Below are 15,913 nucleotides of genomic sequence, written 5' to 3' on the forward strand. Positions count from 1 at the left end.
GTTACGTTACAAACTGTAAATATTCAGTAATCGAAAACAAAATTTTACTTTGCGAGACCGCTATACGGTTGCGTAATGTTTCAAAGTACCATCAAGATAGAAGGCGGGAACGGGAGTATATATATATGGAGAATGGTACGTTGTTTCTAAATTACCGTTTTATTGAAAGAGACAGCGTTGAAAAAGGCACATGGACATTGCTCGCTGCGTCCGCGATATTGCAAAACCGCAATATGGTCCAAGCTATTCGAACAAAGCGTTTTCGCCGAAAACCATCGGGTCAATTTCGTCAAATCACGCTCGATTGTGCAAACGATCGTCGACGCGCTTATTATTATTCGTTTTGCTCGTAACTTTGCGAGTGAATTATGCCGCGAAAAGACAAACTCGGACCGCTCGTCGCGAAAAGAGAGGAGGGGGAAGAAAGTACAAGAGTTACATTTGCACAAAGTTACATGCCGGCACCGATTAGAGAGACCGCTCGTGGAAACTGCGTAAGAAACGAGACGACAGGAAGGAAGATGGTCTCCCAGCGCGGGCAAAAGAGTATCCCGACCCAGAGACGACCCATCGCGATCGATAAAAAGGTGTTCCGCAACTTGTTTTATCGCGTGCACCATGTTCTTGGCTCTCTCATTTATCGAGTGCGAGAGAGAGAGAGAGAGAGAGAGAGAGAGAGAGAGAGAGAGGGAGAGACGGCGCAATCCTTTTGTAAAAATAAATAGAGAACCGCGCGCACAAACGAATTAAAATTGACGAAATTATTCCCGATGCATTTCCTCCAGTCGGAATGATTGTTAAAAAGAACGCGAGATATCGCAAAGTCAGCGACTCGCGCGCGGATATTGTGACAAGTGTGCGCGACTCGGATAACGATATTATTATTTGCACGAGCAGCGCGAATTTACACGAGCACGCGATTCCTTCGCGACGTTCTAAAACAATCGGGATAAATGCCAGAAGAGCCGTGTTGATCGGCGTAATCAAGAGGAATGCGAAACGCGCGCGTTATATACTTACGTTATCGGAAATCCCGCGGAAACATTCGGTGTAAATCCGCGATCGTAGATTTATGCGAAATGAAGCGAACGCGTTGTATCGGCAACAACCGGCAATTTATCGATATCGGGGAAAGTATCCGCGAGAGTTTGTCCCCGACTGTCCGCGATCGGGAATCCGCCAATTGTTTCCAACAATGAACGAAATGTCTGTACGCGACATACCTTATATACATACGTATACCGGGTGTCCCGCGCGTTAACGCTCGCGTCCTTATGCAAATCCACGGTCGCTATCTCGCGGATAGAGACTCTTCATACGTCGGTCGCGTGACGCGAAACTGCCACACGTACATACATGGGATTCGTGCTCGCACATGACGTATCGCGTATCCGAGGTACATAGTACATACATATGACGTTACATGTCCCGCGTACGGTGGCGAATACTGCCGCTGATAAGACTACGATAATGGCAATCTTGGCTCCGAGTCTTTTAAAGCGATAACTCGATTTGTATAAAAATTGCCCGCGCGTGTTTTTTAAGCCTTTAAAGAACTCAAACATCAATATAATGCGTGTATTACGCGCTCGATAATTGCTTCTTTTGAATTTCAGCGAGCTTCCTCGCGTTGTAATCTTTTTTTTTTTAACGTCGCACTCGACGGAGAAATTATCGCGATATGATGAAGCTAATCATGGACGTAGATGTACAATTTATTCTTAACATTACGCAATTTTGTAATATATACTATCCATAATGAAGCGAGAATCCGATATTATTATTTCGTTGATGGCGCGCGCAACATTTGCAGAGTCATATATTCGCAATCGTAAAACGGCATTCGGCATCAGACCGCAGACAAACGTCTTTATTCAATCGAGAAAGTCGAGGAAAAAACCTTGGCGCTAATCTCAACCACGAGCGCGCTCGCGCGCGCGCTCTCACGCACGTACGCACGCACGCACGCACGTTCACACGCACGCACACTCGGCTCATTAGGTGCGCACGTGCGCATATTTAACGATAGCCGACGTATTTCAGAAGGCGATTAACCTGCCGATTGGCGACGCGTGCAGCGTTTACACCCGTGGAAAGCCATTTCTTCGTGTCCGATGTAAAATACGCTCGCGCTTATTAATTAGGCTGAATGTTTGAATTAAAGAATTATACTTGAAATTAAAGGGGAAGGGCAAGAAATATTTTTGATTAACCTTTATATAATATAAATATGTATGACAATCTCGCAATACATAATAGACAACAAATACGGTGTAAACTTATCTCTGATGATTAATGATGGCGCGTTAATCAACGCTATAACGGGTGATAAACGCGTTCATTGTTACGCTCGCATGGCCGAGTATCTTGGAGCAGCCATATATTCGTGCGTAATGAATAATGACGCGTAGTTATCGCGCGGCTTTTGCGTGTTTAAAAAATACGCGGGTATAATCGAGACGTGATTGTAGAGCTCGTTTCGTCAGTCTTGAGAGAGTCGGGAGAGTAATCTTGGGCGCGCGCAAATATCTTTATTCGCGAGATGCGCCCACATTGAAATTACGTAGAATAAAGTCGAGAAAAGTGTACTCAGAAACCGAGTTCTCGCTTCAAACTTGCAATTTTAGCTCGAAAGGCATGACGAGGCATCTCGTAGAATTTGGCGCCAGGCGGAAACGTGGTCTACCGTGTCAACATATGGAGCTTTCGAGATCCAATTTACCAGACACGCACACCCACACGGGTCTGTTTTCCATTATTCTTGGAATAACAACGAATTACATTCTTTTAATCCGTAGCTAAGTAAACATTGAGAAAGGACGCGTTTAAGAGAACGACAACAAAATGCAAATAACAAGATGGACGGATTAAGCGATATACGAGATGTGGGCCGAGTGACCATTTCGAAAGTTGTCGATTGACTCGATGCGGCTAGTCGCGGACGTATAATGCACCCTGCAGCTTTCGGAGGAGCGCGCCCTTCGAGTAAGTAGTAGTATCGCCCCGCGCGGGGGGACGCTATTTAACGACGTACTAAACCGCGACGCGCTCAGTGAGCGCCGCGCGTAAAAGGGGAGGAGACGCTCGCTCGCTCGCGCCTCGTCATAAATTTAGCGCACTGATCTCATTCCGCGGTGAATCCGCCGACGAAAATAGCAGCGGCCGTCACGCCGCGCACGCGCCTCGGCGCGTCTCCTCAGCCCCGGAATGCGCGAGCGTGTCGTCGCGTAGGGAGAAGGGGGCGAGTTCGCCTCTCCAACCACCCCCGCGCGAATATCCCGTGGGCGGAGGCGCGGCGGGACGCGGGGCGAGGCGCGGAGATCCCGCCGCATAAAGGCCGATGACTCTTTGTTTTGGGAGACTAGCGCGCGCGCTCGGATCCGACGCGGCGCCCGCTTTTCTGTCACTGACCTTCCGCGCGCGGCACGCGATAGGACGATTCCTCCTGCTCGCGTAGCCCCGGAGCCCCGTGCGCGCGTTGCTCGCTCGCTCGCTCGCTCTCCTGCCGTTGCAGAAATGTCCCGTTACCAGCGACATCGGCGATTAGCGCGTCTTGGAAAAGAGGAATGCGTATAGTATAATACATTATGTATATATGTGCGTGTGTGTATTATGTACATGTAGATATGCCTCCTTTTCTCTATGCACTTTGAATACATTTGCAGCGTACTTTCCGCTTTCGAACCGGTCGATGTTGCAAACAGCGATGACGACAGGTCTCGCCTTTGGAGGAAAATTTGTTTCGGTATCTCGTTTAAAGAAAACTCGATATTTTTCTTGAATTATCATTACTTTGATAACATTATGGAACGTTAAACGTATACAACCTTTTTTATCGTTTTGTTTTTATTCTCGAAAATGGATAAGAGATGTTAATGTGTTTCCTCTCGACGATAAATTTATTTCCTCCTTTTAAGAGAAGAGAGAGAGACAGAAAAAAATATACGAGTTCTTCTCCTCGTCCAATTGTGGGTAGAACACTCTTTGTATCTTGCGAACGATGCGTTAGAGGAAAATCCGGATGTGTGGAGCGCTTGGAGGCAATAATTGGAGACGGTCGTCATCGAGTTGCGTGACAAACCAAGCATAAAGACGCTCTCACGCGCTGCGTGGCACAGATCCAGTCCCGCGAGCTGTATTCAAAATACGCTGTTTGATTTTACGATATAATACGCTGGGCTCCGTCAGAAACGGAAAAACTAAGCAACCGGATAGAGATCGAAGACGTAAGCGCGCTGGAATAATTATCAATGTTTTGCGACGGTTACGTCATCGATTGCGCGTATAAACGAGATGACACGCATCTTCCCGGAAATTTGTCGTTCCTCGGCGTCATCGTTGACGTCTTTGGTCTGTGTTTTTTTCGAGATGCGCGTCATGTCCAGTTATACACAGGATATAAGGCGAATAGAGAGGTCAATTTGTTTAAAGAGATTCCTTTTAAATTGACAAACATTAACGTCTTCGAATATCGGAGATATTTATCAGCGATGACGGGAAAAGTAAGAGCTAAAGATCAAAGAGTCGCCGTGATTAAATTCCAAAGATAAATAATCAATTATCGATTTAATTAATAGCGAAGATTGAAGGCAAGATAATCCTCCGTCGAGATTTTATTAGGAAAATATTGATAGAATATTCATCAAAAGACACGCGCATAATTATGATTGATAAATGTATAATGTGCGATAAATATATGAATATTTCTTGTAGGAGTCGTTATACGCGTATACAAACGCAATGTTAGAAGATCGCGAAATTATGTATGCACCGTCGAGCTCTAAACGAGGTCAACGAAGGACTCGGTTTAGTTCTCTCTCGCGCACACGCAGGTGTGTGGTTATAATTTAATGAATGCATGATTTAATTAGTCGTAATGCGCGGCTACGCTCGCGCTTTTGTCACGGCATGTTTAACGATCTTGATGAAGATTATACGGAAAAAAGGAGTTTTCACGTTATAAAGATAATACCTTTATACCTTTATTGCGACACTGAATACATATGATCGATATTTCGCGTTAATTTATCATTCGAAACGACGACCAACGAGACGAGGAATAACGAATTAAACGAGCGACGACAAATTCCCGACGATTCCGAGATTAGGGAGGTAAAGGTATAGTGTTTGAAAAAATGAGCACGAGCATGAACGAACTGCTAACTGGCCAAAGAGTTTATATCCCACTTATTAGAGAGCTTGCTCGCATAAAACTTCAACTTTGCGCGAGCAACTGACTAGGAGGAGCGAAATTACCAACTCGAATTACGTCACGCGTTCAGAATACACGAAGAAAAAAAAAGAGCCGTGCGATAGAACTTATATCTTCGGGAAAAAAAATCTTTACAAACAGATCTTCCACCGAGACAGAATGACCAAATTAATAGACATTTGTTTTTCGATAAGATTAATCGTTATCTTCGATTCTTTGATCTTCAAAATTGTACGCGGCTGGGAAACATTTTTCAAAAACACGCTTATCGCTATATATAAATTAAAAAGCCCTATCGCAGCGATGTCGGCAAACAAAAGATTAAGGAGGAATCGATATCTAGCATTTGTGTGCGAATGCATTATCTTACGAGGAAGTCACGGCATTTGGAAATATATTGCGCCGTTCTCTAATTTATCAAGCCGGTTTCGACATAGTTGTGTGTTTCGGTATTGCAAAACTCTGCTTAATCACGCGATATCGCGTTTAAAACGCAGACGGATGCCGCTCGTCGAATCGTAAAAGGGTTTACGCGCGGAGCTTTGTTTCTACGCAGACATTAATCCGTTTTCACGTTCGAAAATGTTTTTTTTTTTTCGCGCGAGACACAAGCGTCTCCGAAACACGTGCTGGCTGCTGCGCGGCTTTCCGTTTGACATGCCAAAGAGATTAGCATTCGATGCACCTCCGATTTTCGCGCTCGTTGCGACTTGGCCGCCGATTTCGTCTCGCGAGCGAAAGAATCCCGCGCGCGCGCGCGCGTTATCAGCATTTATGGTCAATTACGTCGCGTAATTGGCCGCGAAAGCTATAATTGGCGATCGTTAATCCGAAGATCTGTCGAGAATCACCGACAACAATAGTCCGGGGAGAGATGCGCGGTCCGTGTAATTTGCCGTGCGATCGATCGGGATGCCGATAGACGGACGAAAAAGCAAACCCGCCCCTACCCTCGCCCCCGCGCTCGCGCTCGCGCGCGCGCCGACATGTATACGTAATACGTAGACACGCATGCGGCAGATTGAAACGCACGTCACGCGGATAATACGCGAATCGAGCATGTGCCACCGCCGGGCCGCGCCGTGACTATCGATATGGGTCTGATTGCGCGAGATAGCCTGGCCCCGATATACCGACTATACCGACTATATATATATATATGTACAGGTATACACGTGCAGGTGAACACGCTAGGTGTGTGGACGCGGACTGTCGACTATCGGCGCGTATACATACGTAGAAATGCGATGACACGCGCCGCCAGTAGATGGAAATCGAATAAAACGCTCATGGTTATGCTATTGCTACGCGGAACAAAGAACCCGTTTAACGCCTCTCTCGCCGAGGATGGGAAGCGATCTCGGTTTTAACCGCCCGCTACGCGAGTGACTATTTCGATCGCTTCGAGATAATCGAATCCATCATTTTCCAGGGGGAATCTTCGTTGCCTCCAAGTCCGTTTCCAAGATCCTGTAGTAAGTTCTCCCCAAGCGTGAGAAACATCCGCGTATGAGGGTCTTTTTTATCGTTTCGCTTTACTTTTGCTGCCTGACATTGATAAGTAAAACGGACGAAAATATCTATCTTTAAAGCACCTAAAGTGGGGGCGAAGATACAACTTTGAGCGACACTAGATAGGTGGGAATGAGAGGATGCGTAAAACTTGCATAGAGTTTAGTGTCATTTGACGGGAAATGAATTCCACTCGCACTCTGATGCTTGTTTTAAATTGAATAACGGGTGTGTATCTAAACACGAAAGCTATAGTAAGACAAAAATAGCAGTTTCTATTATATCCGTTCCATATACGGAACGCTGTATGCATATTTTAGAGCAAAGTTGAAAATAGATCTTTGCTGAACTTTGGCGGAGACGATCTAAAATTCTAGCGACGTCGTCGATAAGAGACTCGACTGTCAGTGGTTAGCGCGAGCTTTGTTTCTCGACCTGCATTATCTATAATAGCTGGCTCGACTGTGACCTAGAAAGAGACAGAGAGAGAGAGAGTCGCTGTAACCAGAGTTAGTTAACTGCGTAAAAGTTAAAACAGGTCGATAAGAAACTACTCGTGGGCTTCCGCGACCTCTTTAACCAAGTCCCGAGTAGAATTACAACTTTGAAGCTTTGGACGAAATTACATATTTTGCGCACGAATGTTTCATTTTTACAGTCGACGCGTATTACATTGAATAATTCTTCCTAATTGTATCGAATAGCTCCTCCGAAACATTAGAAAATTTCTCAATTTTTTCGCACGCGCATACATCGCGACTCTTTTTCCTTTATGAAATATCTCGATGGCGAGCGGAACCTGTATACTTTGGGCTCTATTGTTCCTGCAAAAAGCTCGGGAAGCCGTTCCTCGAAATTTCGTGGCTTTTTCCCTCGCTGCTTTACGTTTGTTCTTACGGAGAAACACAGGCATGGCAACAGGGCGAGCGACGACACTGGCGTCTACCCGACCAGCTGATGGAATGCGCGACATCACAAGCCTATACCTATTCACCAACGTGCCACAGGCGCGCCTCATCCCTCGTCGATACACTCTCGCTTCCTCTTTCTCTCCCCCTTCCTCGCTCGCGCGACTCGACACATGTAGCGAGAGCGTGCGGCACGAGACCCGAGAACCACCGAGCGATGGAAGCGATTATCTTTGCGCGAACGATAGCCGCTGGAATCTCGAGGGGATAGCCATTAATGTCGCCGCGCTACAAATGTTTCGGATGCGATCCCGCGCGACGAAACACCATTACCAAATTGCCATATCGCGCCAACGCCCGATAATCATGGTGACGTGATGTTAAGAGTCGGAAATAGTCGACAGAGTGTCAGGTAAAAATAGATGCGAGAGGACAAAGATCGTGCGAAACGGAAATACTCATTTGCGATCGCTGATAGATTCGAGTTGCTCGATGCGACGTAATCAAAATACGATGGGGAAATAAAAAAAAATAAAATTACTAGATACTTGATCTCTAAAAAAAATGTGAAAGCTTAATGAGAGAGAAGGATAATTTCATATATTATCATATTAATTTTGTAATTTTGGTATTTCAAGTGCGGAGAGCGCAATAAATCGACGTTGTATTATTTTCGAAGCGAAGTAATACATATTGAAGTATCTCGAGGAACCGTCGGTCGCGCGTTATCAGAGTCGAGATCCCCGATTCTCCGCATTAATTTTCTCGGAAAGAAGAGCGCGGAAGGGATATCTATTTGACGTCAGCACATACAAGGTTGCTTCTGGTGGCGCGCGTGCGACACGTTCGCCTCCCGTGCGAGAGAGGCCTACGGAAATATTTACCGTGGGGACGTCGCGGCGAGAGAGACAAGACTACTCGCGCGACGTTCGCGACCAAGTATTGGCTCGGTCCCATGTGCATGTACGACGTACGTACATACGTACGAACGTGGCGGAGCGAGGGAGGTTGAAAGGAGAGCAGCGGGGATATCCGAGTATCGACGACACGAGCCGATGATTCCGAGGCTCATGCCGCGTCTGACCTCCTCCTTCGTTCCTCTAGCTGCCGGAGAAGATCCGCGCGATCCGGGTGGGGATAACATCTGCTCTTAGCGTGATTGCCGTCTATAGACGCGGCTCTACGAGGACTGCGGGCTACCAGATAAACGCATGATCCCTAATGTTGTCGGCCGCGGCCGCGGCTCGCGGAAGGTCGCGACGACAGAGAGGAAAAACGGTTCCGGATAACCAGAGATTGGTCAAGAATCGGCCAACGTGTCACGTCCGTCGCACTTACTTTATCGCTTCTCTCGTTGCAACGTGCCTCGGGAACGAATAGTATATCTAATTGTGATTTATATTACACAATTGAGAAAGAGCGCTCGTATATATCTTATTGCATAATTTGAATACTTATAGGATAATTTTTAATAATAGTTTTAATAATAATTTTGTAAAAATTTGAGCAGCTGTAAAAAGAGTCTAGCGGATGGACGAAAAGGATACCTTTTTTATAATATCGTATAAAAAATGTTTATTTCTTTTTTGTGAAAAAATATATAATTTTTCGAAAGAAAACTTGATTTTCGAGACGCGTCTACTTTCCAAAGTGATGCATCTCATTAGCATCTTGCTGCTGGATGATCGTACTATGTATTATCACTGGCAATTAATCAATTAAGAGCTTAAAAGCAGCAGCGATTCTTCATCTATCGCGGGCTCTCTCCTCGCCGCGAAATAAATATGGATGATTCTGCATTTTTACTGCATATTCATCGCGGATTCGCGGCGAGCATCTCGACGCATTTCAACATTGAGATTCAATTTTTCATCAATCCGATCTACGAAGAACATGTGTTGGCGATTATAATTAAAGGCTGTGTGTAAAATTGCATCATGTCTTCCTTTTCATTCCACGTCTTTGATTATTGCCTCACGTTCCTCGTCGAATAAATCTCGTATTTCTCGACAAAGATTACAAAGCAGAGGATAAAACATGTTTGTGACATTATTTCTACGCGGATGAATTTCGCATGACTTAATTTTCAAGAGCGAGAGAGAGAGAAAAAAAAAGGACGATAAAACGAAAATTTGAGCGCTTGATGAGGCAAATTGCAACGCGGATCTATTAATCTAAATCTAGGTCAACGTTGAATTGTCGACGGTCACTTTACGCGCACGTTTCACTCTGCGAATCAACTTTTTTTTGGCGATGGACTATCCGAATTACACGATGAAGCGAATTATTAGCGTTGGGAAGAAAGGTTGCCGGCAAAATAACGATCGCGCGACGAGAATCCGCGCGCCTACGTTAATCTCCCTAACCTGTTGCGCGATCTCCGTTATTTTCGCGATAACGGCGACGATGAGAGGGAGAGGAGAGGCTCCTCGAATCTGTATTTTCGTTTCCGGACGTTCTCGAACGACCGATAAGTGACCGAAGATATAGTCGCGTTATCGATACGCGCCGACTCGAGATCGGAATATCATGTGATGATAATGTCCGCAAACAACTTTCTGCGTTTATTATTGTCGCGTTGTATTTGTTTACTATCTTTTCGTATGAAGACAATTTTTCAATTTGTTATCGATTCTTTAATTTTCTCTCGCAATTATTTATTTCAACAGATGGTTAAAAACAAGTTATTCTCTCGCATTATTACCTAAGTAAAAGTTACATAGTTCCTCTCTCTTTTTTTTCTCTTTAAATCAGTCGATCAGTTTGTTATCTATTTATATATGATTGAAATAATGTCGAATGACGCGTATCGTAATCGTATTGCTAAATTCATGATCGTATACTTGACAAAATTCAATTCTCTTTTTCCGTTGCGGATGACAGCTTAGACCAAGTTACAAAATATTGCGACAAGAGATCATATTGCGGTAAATGCAAATTGAAACACTCCGTCACTGACTATACACCGTGGAACTTTCGTAATCGCTCTTATCGTTGAGTCAATTTCGATGCTTTGCGAAACTAAAGTGGCAATATCATGACGCGGCTATTGACGCGCTTTTCGTCGATGACTCGCGCTTTTCTCTCTCTCCAGTGCTTTAAGCATCGGCTGACGAAGTAGCGTCTCGCGCGGCAAATTGACCGAAAATGATGGATGTTGGAGGAATCGTGAAGGGAACAGAAGGGAAGAGAAGTTATATTCTCCTCGTAACGTAGCGCGAAACTCGGAGAAAACGGGCAAGAAGCTCCTCTCGCATCGGCTCGAAAAAATCTTTGCTGCAAAATCGTTTAAAATTAAAAAAATCCTTATCTTTCCACTCGTTTGTTATCGGGAAATCAAATCAAATAATGATTTCGTAACGTACGCTTGCGAAATCATATTACGTTCGTATTCTCGACGTCTTTATTTCCGTAAACTGCCGCTTGTACCGCGTACCTAAAATTCGCGCGTCGATTTCCTTCGAGTCAAGCTCGTCTGCTCCGTTTTAAATAGGAACGTTTTTTTTTTCTCTACGTCTTCGCTCATTGCGGCTGTGAGAGAAAGTCGTCCGAATGGTCACGGCCTATTTAGCCGCACGACTCTGCACAATCTCGCCGAGAACGTGACTCTCTAAATCGAGAGAATAGGAATCCATCGGCAGTCGAATATAATCGTAGAAGCGAGGAAAAAATGGCGCGATCCGCGCGAGTAACTTTGAAAAGTTGACATTAAATAAAATATTTGAATGTATCTTTAGATACTTTGCGAATAGAAAATTAAAAAAAAATATATATATAAACGGATACGTGATCTGTAGATGACACTCTTTAGCGAGAATTGAAAAATTCTGACGAGCGGTGCAAAAGCGGTGTCTGCTCGCAGACTCGTTTTCCATATGAAACGTGGTACCGTTTGTCTCGCGGACAGTTACGACTCTTCCGTTCTTTTCCCGACTACTCTTCGCACGCTCCTCTCTTTGCTCTCCTTCGCGAGCGAAAGACACGCCATTCATTTCCGGCGGCGAGATTCTTATCGCGGCGAGACCGATATATCGATTGCTCGTGTTTCCACGAAAAGAAGGCTTCGCGAGGATATCTGGAGTAAATGTCACCTCACCTTTTTCGACGCGACGTACGCTTTATTTACTCCGAAAAGGAGCTAGTTTTTATTTACACGTGTCGGGAGGACGCGCGCGCAAATTTTGTAAGAAATTGCGAAAACCGCAAAACCATTGCGTCAATATACGTCGTTGCAGCACGCTCGAAAGATTCGTTTCTTTTATCGTCAAGAGTGAAAGTCATTGCGTGTAATTAATGGAATCCTCGTCTGCAACCAGGACCGGCTAGATCGTTTTTCAATCTGAATTCACCGAGTTTTCTGCTTATGAAAAATTTCAGCTTACGTAATTTCTCGTCAAATTTCAAAACTGTTGCGATAACTTTGGACAAAAATGAGAGAACGTCTCGCTGACTGAAAGATGTGTAAATAATAATAGCGGCGTAAAATGTTTATCGTTTGAGAGATCGGAACAAAATTGTCGAGAATTTAATCTTAATTTAAACAAAAAGTGTCGATTGAAAACTGCAGTCTTACGCAAGGTCATTATAAAATAACATCCGCAATGTGTGTAAATAGAGTATACGTGTGTAAATATAGATACAACCGCAGCGCATGTCCTTTAATTAAGCCATCGGTTCGGCCTTTTGCACTCAAACGAATGGATTTGCGATGAATGCAAACGAATGCGTCTATTCAAACGTCAGGGTCAACTCTTCCCCTGCTCCCTTGCAGATAAGCGCATTTAATAATACAGTTATTTACAAAACATGTAATTAAAGAGTTATTAAGAAACATTTAATTTTGGATAGATTACATATCATAAATAAAACGCTTCAAGTTTAATCGAATTATCGAAAAGAACGTGAACGGGGCTTCGTAATCTCTGATTTCGCGAAATATCAGGCGTGATAATGAACTTAGGAGCTGTATAAATATGCGAAAGCTCGGTGTCGATAAGCATAAAATTAAGATGGCATTGAGACGTTTGAAAAAAAAAGGAGATACGCGTATGAGATAAGAAAAAAAGGTCGCTCCGCGTAAATTCCGCGTAAACCGCATACTTTCTCCCCGCGTTTTCCTTCGGCAAAACAAAGTAATCGATACGTGCAATTTATCCCGCAGGGGATAACCGGCCTATCGATCTTGACGACGGAGGAATAAAGTTTTATGAAGAACCGCGCCGCGAGCCTCTGTTCGGAACGCGTGTGCATCAGAGTCGCTTTACGACGCATTTGAAACACGATATTGAACCCGGTGGTTAATAAACCCGCGAGAGCCATCCAATGTGCCCGTACGAGGATTACGCTCATTATACGGGATGTCCTGGAAATTATCATCCTACCGTTCTCCTTATTTCTAAAGCACAATACAAGTCAATGATTAAGTGAATAACGTAATTTCTTGTCTCGTTTAGAAACAACATTGTCAAGTTATTTGAAAAATTAATGACAATCGGGCATTTTTCAAAGAAATTTTATATCGATCGAAACGATGAATATGAGACATTTCTGCAAAAAAATAATGTCGGTAATGGGAGCTTTGACAATGGAGCTTTGTAACGAATCTATTAAGCAGACGATGACTTGCGTAATCCAAGTGGGCGGATAGAGTGCTTTGTGTCTCTATTCAAACGAGCGACATAAATTCTCTTAAAATTTGATTACATGTATATATATATATATATATATATATATATATATATATATATATATATTGTAATTTTTTTGCGCATGGATTATTATTATTATTTACACATGATGCTCAATAGTGCGCGTGTTTATTAATTTTCCCCGCTGCATCTGATAATTTCGTATGTTGCGCTCAATTCTCGCATCACGTATGAATAATTATAATATATTAGCTCGCCAAAATTTACTTTATTTCACCGAGTGTGTTTGCGCAAAAAAAATCCTTTAAAAACAATTCAATAATGCGGCGAGAGAATACCAGATCACACCACCGATATTAATATAATACACGTAAATAAGAGACACGATCGAGGAGGAAAAGCCGGGGGCCACCCGAGATGATGTGGGTGACGCGACGTCAATTTCGCGTTTTCTCGGTTCACCGTCCGCGAGATTTATTTATAAGCACGCGCGGAGGAGCGATTTCTTTTTATCCGCTGCATTCCTTCCAAGGCCCCGGAGAGAACGAGCCGTCGACGCCGTTCGTTCCTTCCTGCGTATAATACCGAGAGCGCTTTCTACATCTCCTCTCTCTCTCTCGCTCTCGTACTCTCCCCTCTCACTCTCGAGTCTCTCTCGTTCAATATGGCACCGCCCGCCGTCGTCGACGCCGGACGTCTCTCGTTTCGGTGGAATATCGATGGCGTATGTACGCTCGAATAACGTTCGCGAATTACGAGCTATCGCCATATACTATGCCCGTTATGCGATTACTCGAAGCATACGTAATGCGCCTATCGAGTGGCGAAAATCGCGCGCGAAAATACGCGGGACGCTTTGCGCGCTCTCGTCAAATTAGTTTGAGACTGTTGTGTCGAGCAGAGCTTTCTCAAAGTCGCGCTGATTCTTCTTTCGCAATTGTTCGGGAAACGACCGTGACAACGTTCAAAGATAGCTAAATATTAACGTACATATTCAATTCATGCTTTCCGATATTTGAAGAGTCAAATATTTATATTCTCTTTTTCAAATTTGCATTTTTTATTTGATTAAAGTATTAGGAAATTGTAAGATTTGACAATCAGTCGTTCAAATCCTTGACAATTGGAAATTGAATCGTATTAAAATAAAAGTTTAAAATAATAAGATAATAAGTTAAATAAAAGAAATAAATTAATTAATAAAATAAAATAATTGATAAAAGATATAAAATAAATATAGAATAGATTAAAATAATAAGAATAATTCATTCGAGATTCACGCAAAGAAACGAGATTCGCAATTTAAAGAAAATCTTTATTCTTAAAGAATGAAATGCCCTTGCAATTAAATTTCTCAAACGACAAGTTCCTGTCGCGTTAAAATTTGACGCAAACACCCGGTATAGCGGCGCAAACGTGTTCCCGGCAGCGAGAAACATCGTTTACAGTTGTGCAGCGATCGAAGCTCGTATTGTGGTCGGATGGTCGTTTTAGGAGGGGGGTAGTTTGCCCCATTGCTGCCGCTTTCAAACAGTCGTGACTAAACCGACATTGTTACTAAATCGCCATTAACTTTTGGCAGGCGGTACTGTTATTTATAGCACGAGTGACTATATCGAAAATATTGTTTAAAACAATTCGATTATTCCGCGATACAGACTGTAAAAAAGATTTCAATGTTGCATTTTGGCGCATTTCGCGTAAAAAAATTCAATAGACGGAGACAAAATTGATGAAAAGTTGTATTTAACGGAAAGTATATTGTTTGACTATTTAACGAGACGGTTTAATTACACAATGCGTTATTGTTTGTATCGTTAATGTACAGTTATCGATGTCTCACGTTTGCTATTGTGTCCTCTTTCGATGACCTAATATTAAGATGGCGCGTGCACAAGGGAATCTAAATTTAGTCGAGCTCCGAGTTTCATTTAATTGCCAAAGACTACTCGACAATGACATAATATCCAGCGCGTGACGATGCTTTTCCTTCGACGAAACCTCGTTAGAAAATCGTATTTTTTTTCACGGCATCTTAAACGATTTTTTAATGTCGCTTGCATGTATCGCGTCATTATAAATTTATGCAAGCTATAGTTTCATAAGACACGGATATTGGAGAGGTGCTAGAAAGCTCGCATAAATCGATTCCTTGGAGTCTTGTGTTGTTAAGCTTGTGTTTGTTAAGCGGGATCAACGATAGCCGTTGTATAAAAGTCATATCGATACAAACAGAGCGATGCGGTTTCATTAGTCTTTGACGCGACCTGTTCATCTATCAACTAATGCAATCTGTTCGTAAATATCGTAATATTACTTAATTATGTAAATTTATATAATCCTAAAATTCTGAAATTTCAACGCTTTGAAGGAGGAATTTTTCCAACTCTTCTGATACTCACAAAGAAGAGAAGTTCGTCGTTATCATATCTCTACTAATTAATTCCTAAAGATTTTGCAATTCATGCTCGATATCCACCTGTCGTATCAAGGTGATACGTTGTAAAATGTTGAAGCCCATCTCGCTCTTTCGCGAGATTAACAGCGAGATTAACCAACGAAGAAGAGCGCACGCGAAGTTGCCAATCTACAACAATGTGTTAGCGTATGTAAATAAACGCTAGGGGGGAGGG

General features: G+C 43.3%; 1 protein-coding gene across 4 annotated transcripts in view; it reads left to right on the forward strand.

The window, feature by feature from the left end:
• Positions 1-15,913, forward strand: part of LOC105256581 — a 114,316-nt gene that overhangs the window by 90,839 nt on the left and 7,564 nt on the right. Inside the window, exon 1 of one of the 4 annotated variants that reach the window (XM_011266635.3) lies at positions 2,774-2,985. The exons of the other annotated variants lie outside the window; for them this stretch is intronic. Within the exon in view, the coding sequence (XP_011264937.1) occupies positions 2,949-2,985 (37 nt within the window). The 5' untranslated portion in view covers positions 2,774-2,948. Of the gene's footprint in view, positions 1-2,773; positions 2,986-15,913 lie in introns of those variants that run through there. 4 annotated transcript variants of the gene reach the window in all.

The sequence above is a fragment of the Camponotus floridanus genome, unplaced genomic scaffold (assembly GCF_003227725.1).
Source record: "Camponotus floridanus strain SB8 unplaced genomic scaffold, Cflo_v7.5 scaffold24, whole genome shotgun sequence".
In the NCBI taxonomy this organism is placed as follows: domain Eukaryota; kingdom Metazoa; phylum Arthropoda; class Insecta; order Hymenoptera; family Formicidae; genus Camponotus; species Camponotus floridanus.